The following is a 20,366-nucleotide window of genomic DNA, read 5'->3' as shown; positions in this document are numbered from 1 at the left end:
GGGACGTGCAATGGAAACCTCTGGTCAGACCCCGGCGCACTCAACGAGTGCCCCCCAGTCAAACACCTTGCGCGTAGTCCTCTCTGAGGAACGGTTCTTAACCGTCCGAGCTAAGGAGCTGGAGCTAATGGAAACAGCGATTTATGGTCAGGTAGTACGACATTCCCCAGCCAAGGCCCAGCTTCGGGACTGGCTACACTCCACACTGCGCATCGGCACAGCGCAGATCGAAAAGGCGGTCCTACTGGGCCAAGGGATCTTCATGGTCCGGCTCAGCTCGCCGGACGCAACTCGCGAGTTACTCACTAGTTCACCATGTGTCCACGAAGGGGGTCATACACATGGTCCCCTGGTACAAGGGCTTTACTGTGGAGGCATTTGCACTCCACAACAGGTTTCAGCAGCACCCGGTCACCCTTCTTTTCCCGGGCCTAGCGATTGAGTATCAACAGTTGGTGGAAGACTTTGGACGGCTCTTCGGCACTATCCTTCCTGCATCCTTCGCGGATGCAGTGACTGCTGTAGGAGTCCAAAAGGTACGGGTGGCACTGAAAGAGGTCAAGAATATCCCACAATTCCTAAAGATTGAGGCGGGCGGGCACTCCTTTAGGTAGCAGGTCATTGTGACAAGCCAGCCAAGGCAGTGCCTGCGCTGCCACGACTTTGGGCATCAGGCAGCAGGTTGTACGCGTTTCAAAGCCAAGGTGGCTCCGCTGACAGCCCCGCACGTGGACACTAATGGCTTCACATGGGTCCAGAGACGACAAAGAGCGAGATGGCAAAGGGGGCGCAACCAACGTCTCAGACCTAACCTCGGCAGCAGGGAGCAGGTGGGCATGTGATGCCCCCCTCGGCAGAGCACTCCACAACCCCTCCTGCCTGCCCCACGTGGCAGGACTGCAGCCCCCCACATCCACCACCCACGCCACAAACTACCTCTCCTAACTCCCCACAGCCCCCACACCCACCTCCCTCCACACGCCATGCCCCCCCCCACTGACCCTGGCCCATAGCCCCCCATTTCCAGGACCAACAGCCCCCCCCCCACACCCGCCGTGTACTTTCATCCATCCCACCATCCCTCAATCATCCTCCCCCCCACCGCCCCCCGTACCGAGCACCCCCCTTGATCCGCACTTGGTTCACGCGATCCCCCCCAGATTCACCCCCCCTCCTCCCACAGGAGGTGATGAGCCATACACACCTACATCCTCTTCGCACCAAGAGTCCTCCCCCTCCCATACAGCCACCAGCTCATCCACCCCTGCCGCCTGTCACACTTTCCCGAGACAGGCACACCTGTTGCCACAGGAGTTCTTCCGCAGTGGCCCATGGTCCTACTTGAGAGTCTTACTGCTTGTGTACGAGACCAGGGGACGATAGTGGTAGGGAGGGTCCTATGAATCAAATTGTATATTGGGGACTCGTGCCTTGGAGTCCTTAATATCTATGCCCCTACAGAGGTTAGGGCACACAATAGGTTTTGGATAGAGATCGCGGAAGGACTCCCAGAGGTGGACTCCCGGATTGTTGGAGGAAACTTTAACAACCTGGAGGCTTTGGAGGACCAGCAGGGCAGAGAGAGAAACCACCAAGGCACGGCCGGGGAGGAGCAGGAGGCATGGGAGGTGTTTCTACTGGCAGTAGGAGCACATGATGCCTGGAGAGACCCTGCCTTCCACAGGAGGCAGAGGTCGCTAGACTTCTCTTGGGGAAATAGGCGGCTAGGTGGAGTCCTGCTGGAGCAGTTGGACAGGTTTTATGTGGGAGAGTGGGAAGGCTCTCGGGGAGGCCAGATTGGGCAGTGGGCACTACGTTGTGCGATCATTGGCCAGTTCTCTTGACACTAGATCCCCCAGCATCTGCCCTAGTTATACGATCTTGTCGGATCCCTAACTCGATCTATAAGAGGGAGGAGGTAACGAGACAGATAGAGCAGATTTGGACCAGAGAGTGGGGCAAGGGAGATAGACGCAGCGATACCTTAGGAGTGGCTTGCTCCCCCGATCTGAGAGCCGATAGAGCCCGGGGAAGTATGGGCCACTAGGTTTTCACCAGTAGGCATCCCCCTACAGGTGGCAAGAAGAGTGGATGGTGCTCCACCTGGGACCTTTTTCACAGTGCAGAAGGGATGGCGTCTAGCTCTTGACACAGGGCAACAGGACGACGAGATAGCTGTTCTTTCATGGAAGAGGATCCGGGTGGTTGGCCTTCAACGGAAGACATGGCAGCTGGACCCTTTGGTCTTTTGGCAAGAGCTCAGGGAGTGGTGCCTCTGGATCTGGGAAGGAAGGCCACTTGATGAGGTGGAGTGGAATCCGGTAGAGTGGCTTTGGCCGGCCACTGTGGTCGCCAAGAAGCCACCGAGGTTCCTGGAGTACACCGCCAAGATTGGCAAACACATACTGATGTAGGAGGATATGGATTGGGCACCGTGACGTAGCACGCACTGGGCGGAGCACAGCATCACGGAGCCATTCCGATGGACCTTCTAGTGCCGCCTATGGGATAGCTGGAGGCGGAGGAGGGTATCGTATTTTTTATGGCTAGTGGCACATGGAGAATTGGCGGTGCGAAGCTGGCTTGCCCAAATGCAGAAGGAGGGAGTTTGTAAGTGTTGCACACAGCAATCTATGGAAACCCCAAAGCACTGCCTTTGGTCATGTGAGGCGGCACAGCTCATGTGGAGAGGAGTATGCCGCATCCTTCGCCGCATAGCACCCAGCCTTGGATGTATCTCTTGGGGAGCTTTCGGCTGGCAGGCGGTCAGCCGGGGCCGTCACCTTCTGTATGAGGCCGGGATGCAGGATACGATATTCATAATTGAGGTAGGGTCGTGCGCAGTGGTGGGTTTAGAGGCTCTTCCCATCCGCCAGGTAGTGGATCCCGCAGCAGACCGCTCTGAGATATGGGAAATCATAGGTAGTCTTACTGGTTGGCATATCTGGAAGGCGCGGTGTCAGGTGGCTTTCGGCGGAGAGAGACTTTTAGTACAAGTGACATTAGCAGAGCTCTGAACCTCCTTCATCCACTCCCTTCGAGGCCGATGGGATCAGGTGCAGGGCGAGTCCAGGGCTCGTCAGAAGCTCCAAGGTCATTTCATGCGCACTTGGGGCGGCCAGGACCTGTTCTTCGTGATGCAGGCAGGCAGCCCCAGATGGCGATACACCCCCCCTCCATGGCTTCTTGCCCCTATCCCCCCCAGATCGCCTTGAGAGGCTTGTATATATGATGTATCTGTGACTTTCACCAGCTCCAGCTTGGTCTGTTGAGCATGAGTACTCCGTTGTAATCAGTTTTTTTGAGTAATATAATCAGCCACATTTTACCCAAAAAAAAAAAAAGCAAACATCATCATCCAAGAAGACAACATCTTTGCCAAGAGTGACCTACCAATTACAACATCATAGAGTTAATAATCACAGGTAATCTAACTATATCCAATGAAGATGTGAGGCTTGGACTTAGAGTCCCGGTGCTCCCTCTTCTCCCTAGGGACAAATGAGAGTGCCACTTTGTTGTAGTCCATAATCTCACCATGAAGACTACAACTTCATCGTACAAAAACACAATATATTCAACAAACATTAAGACAAATTATAAGAGCTTCATATTCTGATTCCATGCAATCTTGTTATGTTCAATATAAACCAGAAGCAGCTTTGCACTATGAAGGTTTTAGAAAGAAATGGAAGAATGTTGCACCATTCAAAGAGTTTGACAAAGAGAAATTTTGGCTCCTACAAAGTTTTGAAAAGAAATCTCTGTTGGCCTAGTCCCAGGAAGCCATTGGGGTCTTTTTAGACAACATATGTTTGTCAAAGGTGACGTTAGACAGACATACAGGATGCAGGATTGCATCAACCACATTAAGAATGTAGGGAAAGTGTTGCCTCAGACTCTATTATGAATTTGCCAAAGAGAACAAATGGATGCTGCCTACTGCACATAGGTACAATCAAACAATTGTTTCTTTCCAATAACAAAGGATATTATAATTTGTGAATCAGTGACAATACATAGGAAGAAACGTAAAATAGAGTCATGCAAGAATTATAACTCACCATTTATTGTTGGCCCACCAAGAAGCCATCCCTCTTTGTGCGCACTCCTCAACAGAAGACTCTGTAAACAGAGAAAGAAAGTGTGAGATAATCATGCTTACAACTCTATATCCTTGTTCACAGAAAATAGACGGCAGTACTATTATTACAACAGTTCCTTACCTCGAGGGCTTATCCCAAGGTGTTATTAATAGGAATTTGTATTTCACCTCTGGGGCTTACCCTGAGGTGTTAGTATGAATTCTTTTTCTTTGGGAAAAATTAATCATTCTTGAATTTAGTATCCAACACTTTGATAACAATCTAAAACATCAGCAGTTTTGAGACATGTTGCATCATGTTTTGAACTTTGAAGTATTCCAATGAGAATCCACAACTTGTTCAATCTCATTTCAATTCTCAAAATCTTGTGACAATCAAGGACCATGGATAACCAATCTTTTTAAGCGAGGTGCACATTCACTTACTTGGACTCGTACCATTTGTGCTTTATACAATGAGTCAGAGATAGACAATCCAGTGACACGAGCCATTTCAATAATTTCGTGGATGATCTCTAACTTTTGCATAAGTTCCAGTATGACCTGGATCAATTTGAAACTTGAGATCAACCACCGATATTATCTCACATGCTCAGAAAGATTCCAAGCTTCTTGTTAGAGAACTTCATAAGTTTTGATCCTTTGCTTGAGCAGAATCAAATAAAACACTGGCAAAAGGAAACAATGGAAGTTTAGCAGAAGGTAGAAAGAAAAGCAGGAGTTTATGTGAAGATAAAGAGGGAAAAAGCTGCACCATTATGAGCAATACCAATTCAAAAAAAAGACACTGACTTTTTAACCACAGAATAGAGTGCATTCAACTATATGCTGAATTATAATCTGCTTTTGTGGCCTTTCTAGCAACCTATGCATAAAGCAAATATTGTCATACATTTCCACTTGCTTTGGCATATTTCTCTATTGTCATGCAGAATTTTATGGTAGAAACATGCAATTTCCTTGTAAGCTCAACGTAAAACTGAGCCCCTTTGATAAAGTCATTCAACATGACAAGAATGTCACATCCAAAAACTCCTTATGTCAGTGTGCATTATTTGTAAAGAATAATAACCTCTCTTCTCCTTCTCTTGCTATTTAAAAAGAATATTCTTACTGATAGAGAACCAATTCATTTCCTGTAGCATTAGACTGGCTCTTTCCCGAACACTTCCTTCTTTTATTATCTTCTGAATCTTCCAAAAACTCCTTATGTCAGTGTGAATTATTTGTAAACAATAATAAGCTCTCTTCTGCTTCTCTTGATATTTAAAAAGAATATTCTTACTGACAGATAACTAATTCATTTCCCGTAGCATTAGACTGGCTCTTTACCACACACTTCCTTCATTTCTTATCTTCTGAATCTTCACTGCAGAAAATTGTTGCTTACAAGCCAAACCTGTAATCCTGGAAAGTGATGTTGCCACGTGATTAACCAAAACACTTTCCAGAACAGTTCCTTACCTTGAGGGATTACCCTTCCCTACTGAAGGATGGAAATTAACTAACCGTGCCTCTCTTCTTGATGTGCATGGAAGTTCACTGTATTGCAAGTTAACCCTATTTCGTATTAAACCCAGAGTCATATTGCAGTTCCTTCCATCCTACACATCAGATGACACCATAAGCTATGCTTACTACCATTACCTTCTTTGAGCTAACAACAGTTTACTATGGTCCCCACAAATCTGTGAATGACCAGCCTGTGTACATCAAACCAGTGGAAAATGCAGCAAGTCCAATGGTTTAAATGGGGCTAGGCCAACTGACCAGGTCATAACTGCAGTATCTGCCTTGATTTAGTATTGAAAACTTGAACCTTTCCATTAGTTATGCACATCTAGCTCAGCATCCCTTTCCCTCCATTTCACAATGCACACCAATATCTCAAAACTCTGTCAGAATGCCAAAGTTGAGTTAAATTTTGCTGGTGTAAGATATCTGGTATTTTGCACCATTTAATCATGGAGCTAATCTCTGCATGTGTGACTCTCCATTACTTGTGGGCACTTGCAATCACTTCCATCCACAATTAAATTTTTTTTCCACATGACCAGTAATCCCAGATCTCTGTAAGAGAGCCAAAGTTGCATGAAGACTCGTTCTAATTTATTAACTTGGCTGGTCTGACATCGTTGGGGTTCCATGTAATAATCATTGTGGACACTTTCATGTAGAGAAATCTATCAATTGGCATTCAGATGATCAAACACTTCCATATAGTTTCATGTGTTTTTCCATTTGGCTTTGATCAATAACAGATAGTAACAGTTGAATACATGTTAATCTCTCACAGTAATAGTTGAAGACATGTTGACCTTTCACAGTGGATCCCCAACATTCAATACACTGTACCAGGTCCTGTTACATAGATGTCTTGCAGAAAATTGAAACAGGCATCACTTTTCTAATTCACCATATTGGCCAAGAAAAAACTGAGAGACTTGCAAGGTGCAGATAAGCAATTGGTAAGCTTTCTACATACCTGAAAGACTGAAAGTAAAGCAGAAACGAAATATACTAACTTGCATGAGCAATAAAATTAGTACGGACCTCTGCTTCATGTAGAGAATAGTTGATAAGTCGGGAAGCACCACCATGATGCCCCTGCCATAGCTCTGCAAGGGTGGTAGGGTTAAGATATTCTTTTGTTTTTCCAAGAAACACCTGTTTGAAAATTGGCACCCACTTTCCCACATAAGACTACATCTGAGACACAAAAAAATTAGAGAATATCAGCAGCTGCAGCTGAATAAGTATTGCTAGTCATCCCAATAAGGTAATGTTCACCATATATATTACTACTTCAGAGCTTACGATTTGGATAAATATCAACAATAATCTTCCCAGATTCTAAGGCTCCTTAGTCTGCTTTGGGCTTGTTATAGGCTTTGAACAAACCAAGGTCCTTCACTGATACTAGTTTAGTGGAGGCAATACTTTCAACTTTTCAACATGCAGAGGAGCTCATCATCAACCATTGCAGCCATTTGTATGTCACTAGAGACATGACACTATCTGCAAGCTGATAGCTAGCCAAGCAACAAACTATAGGCCTCATTCTGCAAGCATTGGATGAATCCATAACCCATGTAAACAAATCCTTGGCCAAAAGTGCATGCTTTTGATTGTCACATGTTGTGCCCATCAAGAGAAGTAAACCAGTATACTTTCAATTCAGATTGGCAGACCTTAATACATGCAAATGCAAATTTCTATTGATAATACTTGCCTATTCTGAAAGAATTTATTGGTTCATGCTTAAACAGTAAGGCACAGCAGGCCCCCTGGAGCAGATGGCCTTCCTTCCAAACTGGTTAAAATTAACTGTAAGCAAACTAACCACTGGAGAATGTGACAAACTGAACAATTAGGAACAGAAAAAATTTAGGTGACTCTGCAGTCACAGTAACAGTGCTTCTCCCTGGACCAATAAATCTTTTAACCTCCAGTCACCAAATAGTAAGTGCAATAGCTATCTTCTCTTGTGCATATTTGTGAACGTAATGGACATTACCTGACAGCATTCACCAAGTGTGAAGGTAGAGAGATTGTAAGCTATCAGCACAACCCGTAGCATATCAATCACAACCCTTCCTTCAATTGAAGCACGAAATACTTCCTGATTAGAGGTGGCAGTCATGCGTTGCTGCTGCTTGACCCAATTTTTTCCGTATGAAACAACTGACTTCACCTGTGTCAGAGAATAATTATTGATTGGAAATATACTCATCAGAACATAAGAAATCGCAAGAGCAGAGCAGTAGATCACACCCATACCTCAGATGTGCACTAATCACATCTTAGTGTCCCACAAAAAAACTCTCACAAATGTCTCACTTTCTGTGAGAGAAATCAGCCCTCATGTAAAGTTGCCTTCACAATGACCCACCTCATTCTGTATAAATCATGATATTCCCTGGACAGAGAAGCCTCTTGACACGGCAAGTATTGAGCTAATAGTCATTAAGGAGTGGTAATCTAGATACTGTTTCCAGGCAGCAAGCTTCCTTTTAGATGAAGGCAAGAGATGATTCACTAGAGGTTTCTCTAAGACCACAAATCAAAGACAACGGGGTCAAGGGTTTGCAAAATGTATGAGAGATGGCCTCAATCTGTTATTTCAGCAAACCAGGTCTCTAATAGAATAGTGGAGGCCAAAGCTCCAAGTTGGCAAACCCCCACAAAGCAAGTTCTTACTGTCAAAAATAACAAGCATGCTCCGATACCATGTCAAAATAAGAGACGGTGCAGAGAGATAGTAGGGTTTGTGGGGAGTAACACATAGTGTGTACAACAAATATTAAGAGAGAAGAGAAACTCAGAGACACAAGAAGAACGTGGTGATGATGCATTGAATCATGCTATGAGAAGAAAAGCTAATACAATGGACCTGAAGCTCACAAGATAACTACATTGTCCTATCTGAATCAGGCAGCAGCACCTATGGGAAATTTGCATAGTGAAGGGAGTGAAACGCACTCCTCGGAGTAGTGGGCTATCGAAGTAATCACTAGAAGGTGAAGGACAGCTATTGAGGGAGCAAACCGCAGTCCTCTGATACTGTCGGAGATGTGAAAGATGATCACAAGTTGTTGAGGGAGTAAACCGCAGTCCTCTAATGTTGGGGAGTGACCTAGGCAGCAAAACACAAATCCCAAAGTGCCAAAGCTGTCAAACGCACAGAGAGCAGCCCAAACGTTGACGCCAGGTAGATAATGATGATGCCAAATGATGGAGGATGACCCGGGCTGCAAAAACGCAGGTCTTAACAACCTTTGACAAATGAATGACGGCAAGTGATGGAGGAGAAACTAGGCTGCAAAAATGCAAGTCCAAGTAGCCCTTGTGAGAGACGAGTGATGAAATTACTAACGCTCAGTGATGTAGACTATCACCAAAGGCTAGGATGCTAATGCCAAGCTAGAGATGATGACGCCAAGCAAGGAGAAGATCTCCACATGGAAAAACGCAAGGCCTGATGATGCAACAGGGCGCCTAAAGCAGAAGAGGAAGGGTGAAGGCAGCTATGAGCCATGAAACGCAATGTCCTCCGGAAGGGGTGTGACAACAGTGGAAGGGGCTGGTAGGGAAGCGATGATGGTGACCGAAGAATGTGGTCAAGAATGACTAAAGAGAGAGAAAAATGAATGAAATGACTATCTATTTATAGGCATAAGCTATCTAGGGTGGCACACCACCATGTGGGCACCCATTGAAAAAGTGGCCAAAATGTGGACACCAGCCCTTTTTGGGGCTGTCAGTGTGAAACCCTAAATGAAGTATGTCAACTGAAGAAGTGGTTTCTCAACACTTACTTCCCTTTTGGGCACTCAATTGAAGAGACTCAACATATCCATATAAAGCAATGGATATCAATAGATGGAACACTGGGGTATCTCTTGCCTAGGAGGAGCACTCTAGGTAAGGATTGGGGTATACTTGATTGGTTTACTTCTATGCTTTGAATGGGCCTCAACAGAAGAAACTTGGATGGCCCAAGGCACTCAGATAGTGCATGAGAGGAGGTTGCAACATGATAGGGACTCTAGAGGACTGGAGAGATGACAGTCGAGGATACCACCCAAGGGAGAAGCAAGCAGTTCTCTCAAGAGAGCACCTTTCCAGTTCATCTTACCATCTCTTTTGAGGTTACAAAAGAAGGCTGTAGATAAGACTCTTCAAATGGCTTGTATAGGTGGACAAGTGTCCAGCAACAAGATAGCTTGTTGTAAATGCATGCAAGAGAAAGAATTACCATGCATTGCTTTGAGAGCATGGACCCCAAGGCAATATTGGAGATGATCAAGAGATTGTGCAGCATGAGAGATGGTCTTGAGCTTTTGTACGACTACGTGGTAGCAGACCAGGTCTCTTACAAAATTGTGGAGAGCAGAGCTTTAGTAGCACACCCAGGGATTTGGACACAGCTACTTAGATCCCTATGTCACTCCAGCATAAGGAGAGGAAGGCCTTGCACAACAAGGATGCTTCTATCCTTCCAAAAGATCATGGCTATGGGCAGCCAGATAGTCTAATAGAGGGATTGATGCAAGGTACAAACTATCTATCAGACAATGAGATTTTGAAGGACAGACTATAAATCCTGGCTAAATCCATTAAATGGTCAATCAGTCTCATGCACTACATATACCTCTCGTTCCTGACGTGCTAAGCTTTGTGATCAGAGAAGGTGATTGGATGTTAGAAAAGTCTACTTAACTAGTAACACAAATCAAATACATCACCATATTTTGCATTTGTACCAGACTCCATCTCATCTGCATTCTTGATTGTAAGAACCAGAGAAAACCTTCGTGACATGGAAAACTCTTAAACAGACCCAAAAGTGCCTGTGGGCCTCATTCATAAAAGGAAAACAGAGAAATGTTTTTTTTTTTAAAAGAAGCAATGTGCTAGTAGATTTTTTAATAATATGATAATAATATTAGAAATCTAACATGTGCATGCTGCTAGAAGAACTTTTATTAACATTGCTAGAAAGACTGAACTGCAATCTCGCATAACCAAGATATCTCCTTACCTCAGTTGCACGACCTCTGAAACGGCTAATATCAAGTGACCCCAACTTTAAAACACGGAACCTTTCCAAAAGGTAGCGTATACTATCCTTTAATTGATACACACAAACAATATCTGGATCCGCTTCAGAGATAAAGAACTCTTGCCATGCTTTCAGAAGCGCAGGCTCTGTGTCACTTAAGTGCAATTCAACACCTGAAGGAGACTTTAAAGATGCCGTCCCATGAATGAAAACGATCTTCCTTAACTTTTCTTGATGTATCAAGATCATTGAAATCGCCAGCACTGGGTCCCGAGATGGCAGGAGGGATTTCCCCACAGTTAAGGTTCCAACAATAGATGTGCTAATATTTTCTATATCACATACAGCGTCATCTGAGCTGGGCTCTGGGCTTTTAAGTTCAGTGTTCACATTCTTTCCTCTTGTGGTTGTGGTCAATTTTTGCCTCTTTGGTCTTGTAGAAGATGTTTTCTGAGTAGAGCGGAGAACAGATCCCTGTACATTTTCAAGCCGACCAGCCAGAACATTGAGAACAAGGACCCGAAGAGGACTCAATGCTAGTGATTCAGACTCCGTGCTTGCTTCAACTTGAGAATACGTATGATCCCTGTGGCCTTCTTTCATTGCACTACTTGATGGAATGATAAATTTATTTCCCTCTACATTGTCACTTGTCTCGAAAGAATGGGCTGCAATTTTATTTTGTTCAGACACACATGAAAACTCCATGAACTGTGTAGCATCTGGAGTTAACCCCTTAATACTGCACCAGCTTGCAACAAACTCCTCGTGACAGCGTGACTTCTTTAATGAATAATGAATGATGCTTGCACTCTGCACCTCCAGCCAGGAGCCCCCTGCAATGTGTGTGTCACAAAAGAACCGCATCCCCAGCTGCAGTTATAAGATACAAATAATAAGGATAGCATACTACATTGAAGTTTCTTTTACAGCTTCGGCTAAGGACATTGTCTAGTAGTATGTATATTAGTGCAAGAAATTAATTAACACTTTCTCATAGTATCTACCCAACCATTACAGTATTACTAGCACAAAGCAAGCAGGATATTGTCTAGTAGTTTGTATATTAGTGCAAGAAATAAATTAATATCTTTCTGATAGTATTTTCCCATTTAGTATTACTAGCACAAAGCAAGCAGGACATGTTGCAGGTGCAACTGTGCATGCCTGTGTGCATATGTGCATATGTATATGCATGTAAATAACTAAAAATATCAGATAAACTAATCCTCACACAAGTGCAAGCTAGAACCAAAGTTAGTACTAAGGTGACACCTAATCAGCCTTCCACTTCACATGCACTGGACACAGCTATTACATGTAGTCAGATAGTTCACGACCCTCTGTTCACTATGTTACATGATGATGGCACATGCACACATGATATCTAGTGGTATGGATGGCAAATCCTAGTTAGGGTTTGGGCTAACATACAAGACTAGCACACAGGCTTGGAACAGGTAAGCACTTGGGACCTGGGCAGAGTCACACTTAGAGGTTATGTTGGTACCTCGTATGTATTGGACCACCTTCTGATTCTTCTCATGGGGCATTCATTTGCGTCTTGTATATATACTGATCCTAGGCTCAACAATGCTACACTTGTACTTTGGTATCTCATTATGAAGACCCTGAACATGAGTAATCCCTAGCACACATGGGAGGCTACAACCACTCCTCTCCACTATGCTGACCCATTGTGTCTTGTCATATTGCACAATACTGAATTTCATTGTGTATTTTGTGTTCTTTGCCTTCATACTTGTTGTCTTAATGCTCATTGATCTTGTCTCATTGCTTCCACATTGCCTCATTTTGACATGGTGTCCAACATTGCATCATCTTTCGAGTTTTGAGTTTTGAGTTTGGCTTGCTGCATAGTTATGTGGAGCAGCCTGAAATGGCACTTAGGAATGCATGAAACATCAAAACGGAGTCAAAATCTCTTGAAATGCATTCCTTGGACTAAAAGGTTTTGTAATCCCAAAACAATGCCACATGGTGTTTCAAGCCAAACCCAAAATGTTTCGAAAAACATTATAGGACGTAAAATTCTACATGGAACGGGATGCAGTGTTTAAGGTCAACAACCGAAAGTTGGTGCCCTTGTAAGAAAACATAACTTTTACAAGCATAAAAGTAAAATTGTGATTTCTCCACATGCAATCATTAAAAGCAAACAACTAAACTGAGGATCATGGCCACAATTTGGTTCCAACTAGAACCAACTACAATTAGTCAATCATGACCAACACTTACAATCAGTTATGACCTACAGATGATTTGATCTGCGTGTGTGTGTGTGTATAGTTGTCAGGTACGAAAAGTACGGTACGGTACGGTACGGTACGATAAAATACGGTACTAAATGGTACCTTAAGATTTTATAAGGTACGGTACGATATTAGTACGAAAAAAATTTAACTTCATTATTTTGAACTATAGATGATAGAACAGATGTTTTAAGTCTAAATAGCAATGCTATTGGAGTATATAAGATGAATACTTGAGGGTAACATGCCAAAACCTCTATGGCATATGCCGCATGCGCAACATGCGCTACAACTTACAAGTACATACATAGGAGTGGATACATCATACATGACTAATCATACAAATAAGAGGCATGTATGCTTGAGAGAGAGAAGGTTGAGAGAGAGGGAGAGGCGAGAGAGAGAGAGATGAAATGACATGAGATGCTTTATTAACGTCTACAAGAGGCCAAAATGACCTATGAGACCAACAGTTACCAAACAAACCACCAAAGGTCATAAGAACGTTCCTGATGATCCATTATATCTTCCGAACTATGCTTGGTGCATTTGCCCATAGGCTGGAAGTCAAGACCAAGTGGCATCTCCTCTGTGCAAGGAACCATATCCTCTGGCTCCTCTGTTTCAGAATCCGGACCAAGAGCAGCCACCGTTTGGTCAATAAAGGCCATATCCAGACCAGCCATGTTGTATCACCACTTGTGCAGGTCAGATGCACAACCAGGATCCGCAAGTAAGACAACCTTCAAGCCTGTCAACAGTCACAGGAACACAGGCGAGCTCCCAGGGTAGATGGGCATAGGAAGATTGGTGCAACAATGGCCAGTGCAGAGCAGAGTATCGGGGCAAGATAGCACAGCAGGGTGGCAGGGCAGGACTGCCAATTCGCAAGACGGTTCCAGTGACAGCTATTCACAGGTGAACGAGGGCAGAGCTCGAGCAGGACAGAACAGGCCAGGAAGGTCCCATGTCAGTTCGCACTGCAGGTCGACCAGATGTTCACAGGTAGGCAAGGGCAGGGCTCGAGCAGCAGGGTAGAACGGACCCCACGCTGGTCTGAGGGGAGAACTCAGGCAGCGCGCGCGAGTCAGAGATGCACGTCTCAATCGGCTTCGTTGATTTGTCCATTGCACAGTTAGAGTTGTCCAAGTCTCTCTCTCTCTCTCACACACATAAAGGGTAATTTTATTAATTACCAAAACATAATCTGAAAAGTACAGCATGACCAAGAAGACAAAGATATAGCATGATCAAAAGTACAAATGAACTAGATGTCCTGCAAGGAGGTTGAAGAAATTGAAGTGTGCCAAGAAGCAAATCCTGTCGAGGGAGAATATCCGCCAACTCAATCTGTTGAGCTTAATGAAGAAGGCCTCTCAAGCGGACTATATAACTCTGCACTTCTTAGGAAGAATCAAAGATGAATGCATTCCTCTTTGTCCATATGTGCAAACAACTCCAGAAGCGTAAAAAGTGCAAGAGTACTTTCATTCAAGCTTGCATAGGATCCACGAACTTAGAATGTCCAAAGACCCAGTCTTTTGGAAGCATCAATAGCCCAACCACTCTAGACCAAACAGCTGGTAGCAATGACCAAACCTTCCTCGCCATTGGACAAGAAAGAAACCGATGGCGCGAGGTTTTGAGAGAGAGAGAGACACACACACACACACTCACACCATAGTTGCACTCGTACGTAGTACGAACTAGTTCGTACTATACGGTTCATACCGTACCATACCGTACGAATTCATACCAAAAACTGTTGTTGTTGTGGTGGTGGTGGTGGTGATTTTGTAGCCTTGATCGATCAACCAAGAAAGGGGGTGGAAGCTTGATTAGACTCCTCATACATGTTTTGTTATGATTTATCCTAGAGCCAACAGCCATACATAAGGTATTCAAGCAGTTCCAAACGTTTCTAATTGATGTCCCATCATTTTTCAAAATATGTTAGTATCATCAATAAATAAATTCAGCACCATTTGAGAATCATCAAGTAGCTTAATCCTATTGATTTTATCTTTGTTCACAGCTCATTTTGCACCACCCAACCCAAAGCATTAGTACACATTGCTAATAAAACTAGGCCAGAGGATAGCTTGGCCTAATGTACCTTCTGAGAGTACATGAATTAGTGAATGTACCATTGGCAGTGATTCTGTGGATTCTCAGGATGTTGACTGGGAGCATTTTTTGTCAGATAGGAGAGGATCGAGGTGCAGCTGAAGTGCAGTAGACAGTGTGAGAGTGAGAGACAGAGTTGAGCACGATACCCAATGCAATAGTACTGAATAGAGTGTTAGCTGAAAGTACAAATGATAACCCTTATACCTTAGGGTTATAAGGGGCTGTTCACACCCGAACACAGTAAGTGCCCGTAAGTGTGCACCACAAGCACATACAAAATAGTACACATAATCTGGGGGAAAAAACCTCTCCTACCGAGAGTAAAAAGTGCCCCAGTGTCCTAGTGATCACCCGCACACTCCCATATGAGCGTAGGCGTAAGTAAGGCGTGTGAGATACCCAACAGACCCCCCTGGAGTGAAGAGTGATCAAGTGTACAAGGATCATCCGCCACCAAAGGGCGTCAAATTCAAAGCATCGCGAAATGCTTCAAATTTGTCTCGTGGAAGAGCTTTGGTGAAGATGTCTGCCACATTGCTGGTGGTAGGACAGTAGACAAGGCTGATATCACCTGCATGTAGCCTCTCTCTGACAAAGTGGTAGTGAATCTCTATGTGTTTCGTGCGAGCATGAAACACAGGGTTCCGTGCCACTGCAATGGCACTCTGACTGTCAGTATATAAAGGAGTAGGCTCCGTAACAGATACATCCAAATCAGCAAGTAAGCGTCTAAGCCATACGCACTCAACTGCAGTAGTGAAGGCTGCCTTGTACTCAGCTTCACATGACGACGTGGCAACAGTGGATTGTTTCTTGCTAAGCCAAGAAATGCATGACGAGCCAAGAAAGAAACAATTGCCACTAGTGGAGTGACGAGTATCAAAATCACCAGCCCAATCAGAGTCACTGTAAGCATGTAACTGCAGTGGTCCCCCCTTGGCATAAAGCAATCCAAGAGCTCTAGTACCCTGCAAGTAACGAAACACACGCTTCACAGCTTGCTAATGCGACATACGAGGCTGATGCATGTACCTGCTCAAAACTGAAACGGCAAACTGTATGTCTGGCCGAGTGTGGCATAGATAGATGAGACATCCCATTGCTGGAGCATAAGTATGGATATCAAACAAATCACTGTCATCATGTAATGACAGTTTGAGCCCAGGTTCCATGGGTGTACAAACTGGCTTGCAATCCTGTAAGCCAAACTTCTCAAGAAGTTGCCCAATGTACCTTGATTGACATAATCCAATGCCTCTAGCATCATGTACAAACTGGATGCCCAAGTAATAGTGCAAAATACCCAAGTCAGACATGTCAAAAGTTTGCTGTAAATTATTTTTGAATGCTGAAATCTGATCAGCATGTGTTCCAGTGAGCAAAAGGTCATCTACATATAGACACAAAATCAGCATGGATCCCCCCTCTTTATGTACATAAAGGGTAGACTCAGATGGGCTGTTTACAAACCCCTGACTAAGCAAGAAAGCATCTATCTTTGCGTACCAAGCTCGTGGAGCTTGTTTCAAACCATATAGAGCTTTTTTCAGCTTGCATACTAAATTTTCTGAGCCTTCAACTGCAAAACCAATGGGCTGCTGTACATACACTTCTTCCTGAAGTTCCCCATGTAAGAATGCAGTCTTTATATCCAGCTGATGCACTTTCCAACCAAAATGTGCAGCCAAGGCAATCATAGACCGAATGGTCGTCATACGGGAGGTAGGAGCAAAGGTCTCCTCATAGTCAATGCCCTTTTTCTGTGCGTAGCCTTTAGCTACCAGCCGTGCCTTGTACTTATCTATGGATCCATCTGCATTCCTTTTCAATTTGTAGACCCATTTCGTACCAATGGCACGCTTGCCAACTGGCAAAGACACCAAATCCCAAGTATGATTCTTATGAATAGAATCCAATTCAGCTTGCATGGCTGCCATCCAATGCACACTATGTCGTGCATCCTCAAAACATTCAGGCTCCTCATTATCATGAGTACATGCTGCCATAACAAACTCCATGGAATGTGCTGAATCATGCAGTCGAGTTTGCCTTCGAGTACGACCAGCCAAGGGTGTTTCCAAATGACTATCTCTCATAGTCTGCGTGTACCATCTAGGCACCTGTCTTGCTTCCTGACTGTGTACAAGTTCCTGCTGAATTTCAGTTTCAGCAATGTGCTGATTTACTGCATGTTCCATAGGAGCAGCTGGCTGAACATTAGGTTCATTTGCTGAAGTACCAGCTGAATCACCAAATGTGATGGGCAGCAGCCCTTCAAAGACATCACGGGCAGCCTGATATGTATCAAAACCAGCCAAGGATAATTCTGATTTTTCATCAAATACAACATCCCTGCTGACAAAAACCTTCTTGGTCACGGGATCATAGAGTCTGTAGCCTTTGCTTTCGCTGCTATATCCCATAAAGATGCATTTTACAGCCTTGTTGTCCAACTTCTTTCGAAGTACCTGTGGAATATGGGCATATGCAAGACACCCAAAAGTACGGAAGTGGCCAACAGAAGGTTTGCGGCTGTGCCAAGCCTCAAAAGGTGTGACGGTTTTCAAGGCCTTGGTAGGGCATCTGTTCAAAATGTGGCAAGTGCACATGACGGCTTCCATCCAAAAACTATGAGGCAAACTCTTTGCCTTCAGCATACATCTGGCCATCTCCATGAGTGACCGATTTTTCCTCTCTGCTACCCCATTCTGCTGTGGAGTATATGCAGTAGTGTACTGATGGATAATGCCCTTCTGCTGCAAATAAGAATTCAGCATAGAGGACATGTATTCCCCCCCTCGGTCTGAACGGAGAGTCTTAATCTTGCAACCAGACTGAGTTTCCACAAGTGCACTGAAAGCCAAAAATGCATCATACACTTCTGACTTCTTTTTCAAGCAGTAGACCCAGCAAAAACGTGTAAAGTCATCAATAAATGTTACAAAATAGTAATAACCACCCAATGACTGTGTCTGCATGGGCCCACAAACATCCGAATGCACAAGCTACAATCTGGCTGTTGCTCTAAAAGCAACATCACGGGGAAAAGAGAAATGATGCATTTTCCCCAAAATGCAACCCTCGCATAAATGCTCAGGAGGTCTCTCCAAGAGAGGTAATCCATCCAACATCTGAGTACGCTGTAATAGCATCAAGCTGCCATAGTTTACATGCCCCAAACGAGCATGCCATAACTCTGCCTCTAACATGGCAGGAGTAAGAGTGGATGTCAAATATGCAGACTGATCTACCGAAAGAGCATCCAACTCATATAACCCATGACACAGAGAACCTGTCAAGACCAATGTCATGTGTTCCTTGTCACGGACCATGCAACGGTCATCATCAAAGGTGACCTGCAAACCACAACGTGCCATAGAAGAAATGGAAAGCAGATTCTTCTTAATGCCAGGCACATACAAAGCATCCTGTAGGCGGAGAATAGAGCCATCAATGGCTGTAAGCTGAATCTCCCCAATACCACGAACAGGGTATGATGCATTATTAGCACACTGAACAGACTTCCCAACGGGAGGTGCACCAAGAGAAGCAAACAAATCTCTACGAGATGTGATATGCCGTGAAGCACCACTGTCAAAGAACCAAGTGTCAGCATCTTCTGTAGAGCTAAATGCTCTATCAGCCCAAGAGACATCATAACTGCAAGTGTAAAAACGATAGTCCCTGGCTGCAACAAAGGACGCGGACTCGCTAGCAGTGGAAGGAGCTGCAGAAGCAGACATCCCTGACTCCTTCTTCTTCTCTTTGGCGATGCGCTTCCTGCACTCAGTGATATAGTGGCCAGGCTTCTTGCAGTAATGGCATTTTCCTTTCTTGGCTTGCGTGCCCCCCTGTTTCTGACTTGTCTGTGAAGTGTTACTACTACCAGAACTCTGCGAAGCATTTTTCCCTTGGCTGTTTTTACCCTTCTGCCTTGACATAAAAGCCTGCTCAGAGGCTATACCATCCACACCACTGTTCCGTCTAGTTTGCTCCTCCTCTAGAAGCAAACTGACAAGCTGAATGAAAGTGATGGGCTCTTTCGAAATCCTCATAGTGAGGTTCAAGGCAGTATGAAAAGCCAAGTAAGAGGGAGGCAGTGAATTCAATGTCGTAGAAATCAGCTGCGCATCTGAGTAGTACTCATCCACATTCATGAGTTGCTCCCGCAAGTCCTGAATTTTGTTGAGATGATCCTGCATAGAATCACCCTCATTCATCTTTAGAGTCTCTAGCTCTTTCTTCAAGAAAGAGATGCGAGTCTCATTCTTTCCTGCAAACATCTGCTCCAATGTCAACCAAGCTTCTTGTGAAGAAGCTGCTGAACGAATATGAGGAATGATAGAACGCTGAACTGCCAATGCAATCAGCGACATAGCCTGTGCATCCCGTGTATCCCAAGCTTTCTGAGCTGCAGTTCTTGGGGGAAGTGGCTGAGCGGGCTAAGGTGGAGGGGGCTGAGGTTGCCCTCTTGCACGTCCTCCTGGAGGAGGAGTAGCGGGAGCCACAACTCCCGGTCGTGCTTCCTCTCCACTGACATAATCCCACAAATTTTTGGCCACTAATACATTCTTCATCATGAAAGACCAAAGGGAATAATTGTTCCCATCCAATCGGTCTTCCTTGGACACATAGGTGAATACATCTCCTCCCTGATTTGCCATTATTTCCCAAAAGGCAATAGAGCAATGTCAATGCAGTACGGGCTGGAAATCTGCAAATTTCCAGAAATTGCAGCAAACACAAGTCTGCAATTAATGTGCAAAGGGTACTCTGTCAAAAAAAACTGTCACTGATGCACCCTTCCCAAGGTGCAATTAGTGCTCAGCAGCACTAAAACATCAAAAGCCCCAAAATTTTCTGCCCAAAATTTCTGTCACAAATGTCTGTTACAAAAGCCCCAAAATGTGCATTCAATGTGTCACAGACTGACACAGCACGTTTCCCAATGCTGAAAACTGAACCTGCTGTTCAGCACGTTTCCCAATGCTGAACCTGAACCTGTTGCACGAACTCCTGTGTAAAAGAAAAGTGCAGAATGTTACCTCTGCGTGTTGACGACGGGCACGATTCCCGAGGTAATGACTGCTGGGTACAGTCGGACTGACGCACAGGTACAGGATGGCGTGTCAGGACACAGGCGGCACGTCAAGGCACTGGTGGCGTGTCAGGAGACAGGTGGCGGGACAGGGTACCAGTGGCGGGACAGGGCGTCAGATGGCGGGACAGGGCGTCAGCTGGCAAGGACGTGACAGGGCGGCGTCAGGAGGCGGCGTCAGGTGGCGCATTAGGT

General features: G+C 44.8%; 1 protein-coding gene across 4 annotated transcripts in view; it reads right to left on the bottom strand.

Moving 5' to 3' along the window:
* Positions 1-20,366, bottom strand: part of LOC148031634 (DNA polymerase delta catalytic subunit-like) — a 261,645-nt gene that overhangs the window by 139,734 nt on the left and 101,545 nt on the right. For all 4 annotated transcript variants that reach the window (XM_087685222.1, XM_087685221.1, XM_087685223.1 and 1 more), the window contains 5 exons: positions 10,650-11,543; positions 7,623-7,799; positions 6,659-6,772; positions 4,532-4,648; positions 4,065-4,125 (listed from right to left, as the gene is read on the bottom strand). In XM_087685222.1, coding sequence (XP_087541348.1) covers positions 4,065-4,125; positions 4,532-4,648; positions 6,659-6,772; positions 7,623-7,799; positions 10,650-11,543 — 1,363 coding nt within the window. The remainder of the gene's footprint in view (positions 1-4,064; positions 4,126-4,531; positions 4,649-6,658; positions 6,773-7,622; positions 7,800-10,649; positions 11,544-20,366) is intronic.

This window comes from Lygodium microphyllum, chromosome 9 (genome assembly GCF_053477565.2).
Source record: "Lygodium microphyllum isolate KBCC chromosome 9, Lygodium_microphyllum_v1.1.10, whole genome shotgun sequence".
Taxonomy (NCBI): domain Eukaryota; kingdom Viridiplantae; phylum Streptophyta; class Polypodiopsida; order Schizaeales; family Lygodiaceae; genus Lygodium; species Lygodium microphyllum.
The sequence above is the reverse complement of the archived record's forward strand: the minus strand, read 5'-3'. Positions and strand labels throughout refer to the sequence as shown.